The sequence below is a fragment of the Elephantulus edwardii genome, unplaced genomic scaffold, assembly GCF_000299155.1.
Source record: "Elephantulus edwardii isolate Elephantulus edwardi_28Jun2011 unplaced genomic scaffold, EleEdw1.0 scaffold02644, whole genome shotgun sequence".
Lineage (NCBI taxonomy): Eukaryota > Metazoa > Chordata > Mammalia > Macroscelidea > Macroscelididae > Elephantulus > Elephantulus edwardii.
In genome coordinates this window covers 1-5527 of record NW_006402394.1, presented here as the reverse complement: position 1 = coordinate 5527, position 5527 = coordinate 1, and the positions used below count along the sequence as shown (strand labels likewise).

At 50.6% G+C, this 5527-nt stretch overlaps 1 protein-coding gene across 1 annotated transcript; it reads left to right on the top strand.

Moving 5' to 3' along the window:
• Positions 1-3: 3 nt before the first annotated feature.
• LOC102845172 (myosin-6-like) lies at positions 4-5519 on the top strand (the record flags this gene model as incomplete). The annotated part of the gene is made up of 11 exons (XM_006903499.1): positions 4-141; positions 461-617; positions 700-727; positions 998-1109; positions 1423-1515; positions 2214-2277; positions 2533-2631; positions 3079-3182; positions 3274-3412; positions 4937-5205; positions 5373-5519. Coding segments are annotated over 11 exons (1350 nt in total), but the record flags the coding sequence as incomplete, so codon positions are not given.
• Positions 5520-5527: the final 8 nt, after the last annotated feature.

Here is a 5527-nt window from a genome sequence, read left to right as displayed (position 1 = left end):
GTGACAGTGAAGGAGGACCAGGTGATGCAACAGAACCCGCCCAAGTTTGACAAGATCGAGGACATGGCCATGCTGACCTTCCTGCATGAGCCCGCCGTGCTCTTCAACCTCAAGGAGCGCTATGCAGCCTGGATGATCTACGTGAGTGGATCCTGCACACTGCAGTGTCCCCAACCCCGACAAGCTTAGAGGACTCTCAAGGGGAGGCTAAGATTCTCAAAAGGTTAGAGATGTGGCCATTGGCCAAGGTAAGAGTAGATTCCACATGGGCATCTAAGCTTTATCCCCCACTCTGGCCCCTAGGACTTGCTGAAGTCCATCTTCCCTCCTCTCACATCTATCCCTGGTCAGTTGTGGAAACAAATAGTCAAGTTGGGGTGTCCAGTGAGTCCTCTGACCTCCAGCATTGCCTTTCCTGGGCTCTTCCCACCAACTTCTCAAGTCTTGTCTTCTGCTTCAGACCTACTCGGGCCTCTTCTGTGTCACTGTCAACCCCTACAAGTGGTTGCCAGTGTACAACGCTGAGGTGGTGGCCGCCTATCGGGGTAAGAAGAGGAGCGAGGCCCCGCCTCACATCTTCTCCATCTCTGACAACGCCTATCAGTACATGCTGACAGGTGAGCCCCATGACCCCCGACCTGCATCCTAACTCCCACCTGGGCCCTCAGCCCTGCCACCACTGTCTCGCTTCTCTTCCAGATCGGGAGAACCAGTCCATCCTCATCACGTGAGTGAGCACCACGCACCCGCAGAGGGCCCGGGGTGGGATGGGGGCCTAGGCTGACTTCAGGGTGTATTGGTGGGGAAGGTGTGAGGTCTCCTGAGCTCTCACTGGAGGCACTGCCAGTCACGGAGAGGATGGAGGGACTCTGTAGGGTGTGCTGGGCTCAGCTGTGAGAGTCCTGATGGTTGGGAGAGTGCAGGAGTGTTGCATTCTAAAGAGAGAGCAGCAGAGTCACTACATCACTACGTTCTGGTTGGCTCCTGTCCTCTCCAGAGGAGAATCCGGGGCTGGGAAGACTGTGAACACGAAACGTGTCATCCAGTACTTTGCCAGCATCGCGGCAATAGGAGACCGTGGCAAGAAGGACAACGCCAATGCCAACAAGGTACTTCTGTGGGGCACTTGCTCAGCATAAAGAAGGCCTTGGGGGATCCTGGCCCAGGTTACCACTAACCCTAGCCTGGACAGCAATGGGGCTGTACCACTGATCAGGGTTCCTGAGGATCAGCCCAGTGTGGGAGGCCTTGTTGGCAGGAGACACATGTTCTGAGGATCAAATAAAACCAGCCCTGTGGAGCCCTTACTGAGGTTCAGCCATATCACCTTAAACGCCTAGTGCCAGATTAGCCTCCTTGATCTCCTCACTGCCACCTGGACGTGGATGGGGAATGAACCCTGAGGTTCTGTTCCCCATTTAGGGCACCCTGGAAGACCAGATCATCCAGGCCAACCCTGCTCTGGAGGCCTTTGGCAACGCCAAGACTGTCCGGAATGACAACTCGTCTCGCTTTGTGAGTGCCCTTGACCAGCTGCCAGCTAACCTCGTCTGACCTTGACAAAAGCAGAGGGCTATTTTGCCACCAACCACCACAACCTGTCAAATCTACTCTATTTGGCTTTTGAGGGTCAGCTGACGTACACACTCTCACACATATTCTCTAAACCTTGCCCAGCTCAGCCTAACTCCCTGAGTTCTGAGAACCCCACGAAGGAGAACAGAGCCACCACAGCTGTTCCATAGCCAAATGGCAGAGCCAATTTTTATTACAATTTAGATTTTCTTTTTCCTTGTGACTGTTTCCACAGATCTTCTGTATCAGAAGTGGAGAAAAGAGCATAGGCTTTGGAGCTAAATTCCAAACTTGCCACTTGTTTAAAAAGTGCTCACACCTCTCTGTAGCCCAGTTCTCTCATCTGTGGAATAGGGATCACACTACCTACCTAGAAGGTTATAAGGAGAATTACATGAGGTGTTATTAGAGGTACCCACAGGAAGCCTCTGTATATGTTGATTCTCCTGCTAGTTTTTTTCCCATTCATTGATCCCTGAGTTGTAAGTGGGATGGACATTGTTTTCCTTGAGACATCAAATGGGTTATTTATGTTTCCAGAACTATCCAAGGCGTTCAGAGTTAAGTTGAGGTCAAAATTTCCATTTTGTCCCTTTTGGTCAGTTTCCTCATTTCCGCCCCCCCTCATCCACTCCCAGGGAAAATTCATCAGGATCCATTTTGGAGCCACTGGAAAGTTGGCTTCTGCAGACATAGAGACCTGTGAGTACTGTGTGGGGAGCCCCGCACCCCCACCCTGGACCCATCATCTCTGCCTTTTTCTCAGCTGGGTAGCCATAGCTTATTGTTTTCCTCTGGTTTGTTCCCCCGCCCCTTTTGTACATTTATGTCTTGGTTTTTAGCATATTTTTCTTCTTCAAGTAATATATATTTCCCTAGACTCTCTCCATCTTCCTTTTAGGAACCATTCTGCCTTTTGCTGTATCTGCTCACCTTCCTCCCTCCTCTCCACCTCAGATCTCTTGGAGAAATCCCGAGTGATCTTCCAGCTGAAGTCTGAGAGGAACTATCACATCTTCTACCAGATCCTGTCCAATAAGAAACCTGAGCTGCTGGGTGAGTCTGACCTGATGCCCCTCGGGGCTCCCACTGCCCTCGCCAGTGGCTCATCGCTTTTTCTTCATTCCCATCTTTCTCTTCCTTCTCCACTGCAGACTCATTTGCATCTTTTCAGCCTCTTCATTCCACTCATGCCTTACTCCATCTCACTTTTTTCCACACCTTCCTTTTCCTATTTCTCTTCTCCCTTATTGACTTTTTACTTCTCTTTGTTTCCCCCTTCCCCACGTCTCACTCCCTGACTTCCCTAACCCACCCTCCTTCCTCATTTCTCTCGGATTCTCTCCTTGCTCTTTGCTGACTCTCCTTCTCTTCTGCCCTCTCTCCTCTCCTCATCATTTGGTCCTATCTCTTTCCTGGCTGTGCTCCTCTCCCAAACCCTTTCTGCCTGGCCCTGCCCTCTGCCCACCTGCCCTTCCACCACTTGCCCCTTGCCTGGAATAGACATGCTGCTGGTCACCAACAACCCCTATGACTACGCCTTCGTGTCTCAGGGAGAGGTGTCTGTGGCCTCCATCGACGACTCCGAGGAGCTCATGGCCACTGATGTAAGAGGGAAGACTGGGTGTGGCAGTGTGATTCTGAGTTCTCCCGAAGCTTCCTTTTCCAGCTACACTGTTCTCTCACTCTCTCACCCAGAGCGCCTTTGACGTGCTAGGCTTCACTGCTGAGGAGAAAGCTGGTGTCTATAAGCTGACAGGTGCCATCATGCACTATGGAAACATGAAGTTCAAGCAGAAGCAGAGGGAGGAGCAGGCTGAGCCTGATGGAACTGAAGGTGAGCAGGGCAGGTTGGCAAGAAATGGAAACATCGGAGCTGGGAACTACGTCCATGCTGGGCACAGTTTTATCGGGAGGAAGGTCGCTTATGCTGTGTCCCAAAGTAGTGCCTTTCCTTTCAACAATTCTCAAGAAGCTAGGTTGACAACAGGTTTGTTAGGACCATGATAAAGTAGGAGGAAACCCGGAGAGCTATGTGAGACTGTGACACCTACAGAGCAGGTGCTGGGAAGATGGAACCTTATTCCAGGGGCAAGCTTTTCTCCACCTCCGCCTGTCTGCCTTGCCTCCAGACTTTTTCCTCAGATCTCTGATCACCCACCCTGCCCAGATAGACTGGCTCCCCAGAAGACCAGACTGTAGAGCAGATGAGTAGGATGAGGAGGTGAGGTGGGGCAGGACATGGGAGAGGTAAGCAGAGAATCCTTTCACAATCCCAGCAATTTCCTTATCCCAGCTACATAGTCAGAAGTGAGTGGGTGACTTCCCCCTTTCTGTACCTAGGACTCACCAACCCCAAGAAACCACAAACACTGAACTCTGCACAGTCCAGTCACTAATACAATGTGGTTTACCTGCCTACCTCTTGATCAAGCCCTGTGAGGCTCCGTGGCATGCTCTGCCTGTGAGAAGGCAGTAAGTCAGGGTCCAGGGTGAAGCTCAGGGTATTATTATGTCCCTCCCCACTTAACTGAGTCTCAGTATAATCTTCATTAAAATGAAATGGCCAGCCGTTTCTGACTCTCACATGGGGCTACTGTGAGGATCCTTTGAGATGGACATAAGACAGTGTGAACAATGCCAAACAAGTGTCCTGATAGCATTCTTCTTGGTTCTCCTTTAAGAAACCCTTCTCTGTGCATGTCCAGATCAAAATGCCAAGCCTAGGATCCAAAATAGCACATTATCAATTATTACAAACTTCTTAACAGTTTGTTTAAAGCAAATAAACTGTCTTTGAGTAGAGGAATCTCTATTTTGGATGGTACTTTTGGAAGGCTGGTATGTATTGGGGTCAGGGAGTGAACGTCCAACATGCTGAAAGTTGGGACTCTTGACTTTCAAACCACTTGAATTGGTTAACATGTGAATTGAAAATACAGGGCTTCCAGTCCTGGACCAGATACTGGGATGTGGTAGAAAGGAGATAAGACCAGAGAATATCTAGTCCCATCTAGTGCCAGCTGGGACATCCTTTCCCTGGAGAGATGAAGGGCTCGGTGGGAATGGAGACCATGATTACAGCAATGATGGTGGAGGGCCTGATCCAGGGATATTGATCAAAGACAGAGGTGAGCGCTCCACCTCGCCCACGGTGGGAGCTTTCACTGGACAAAGAGGGCTGAGTTCCAGCTTAACTTGGGCTCACATAGGCTGTGAGACCAAGGACAAATCTCCCTTTTCAAAGCCCTTTTCCTTCCCTATTAATGAAAGAAGTTTGAGTCTGACTAATGGCTTTGACTCAGGGCAGCAAAGAGGGACAGGTTAAAAGTGCTCACTGCCTCCTTTCCTTCTTAACCAGATGCTGACAAGTCTGCCTACCTCATGGGGCTGAACTCAGCAGACCTGCTCAAAGGACTGTGTCACCCTCGGGTGAAAGTGGGCAATGAGTATGTCACCAAGGGGCAGAGTGTGCAGCAGGTCTACTATTCAATCGGGGCACTGGCCAAGTCAGTGTACGAGAAGATGTTCAACTGGATGGTGACGCGGATCAACGCCACCCTGGAAACCAAGCAGCCACGCCAGTACTTCATAGGAGTCCTCGACATTGCTGGCTTTGAGATATTTGATGTGAGCCAGGAGGCCCTGGGAGTGGGACAACACAACCTTGGGAGGGGAGGGAACCAGTCATACTCCTTGCTGGGCTCCAGTACAATCACAGTCACAGTCCTAGACTAGCCCTGTTGGCTGCTAATATCCCTGCTTGCTTGACCTGCTCCTATCCCTTACCTCTGCAGTTCAACAGCTTTGAGCAGCTCTGTATCAACTTCACCAATGAGAAACTGCAACAGTTTTTCAACCACCACATGTTCGTGCTGGAACAGGAGGAGTACAAGAAGGAGGGCATCGAGTGGGAGTTCATTGACTTTGGCATGGACCTGCAGGCCTGCAT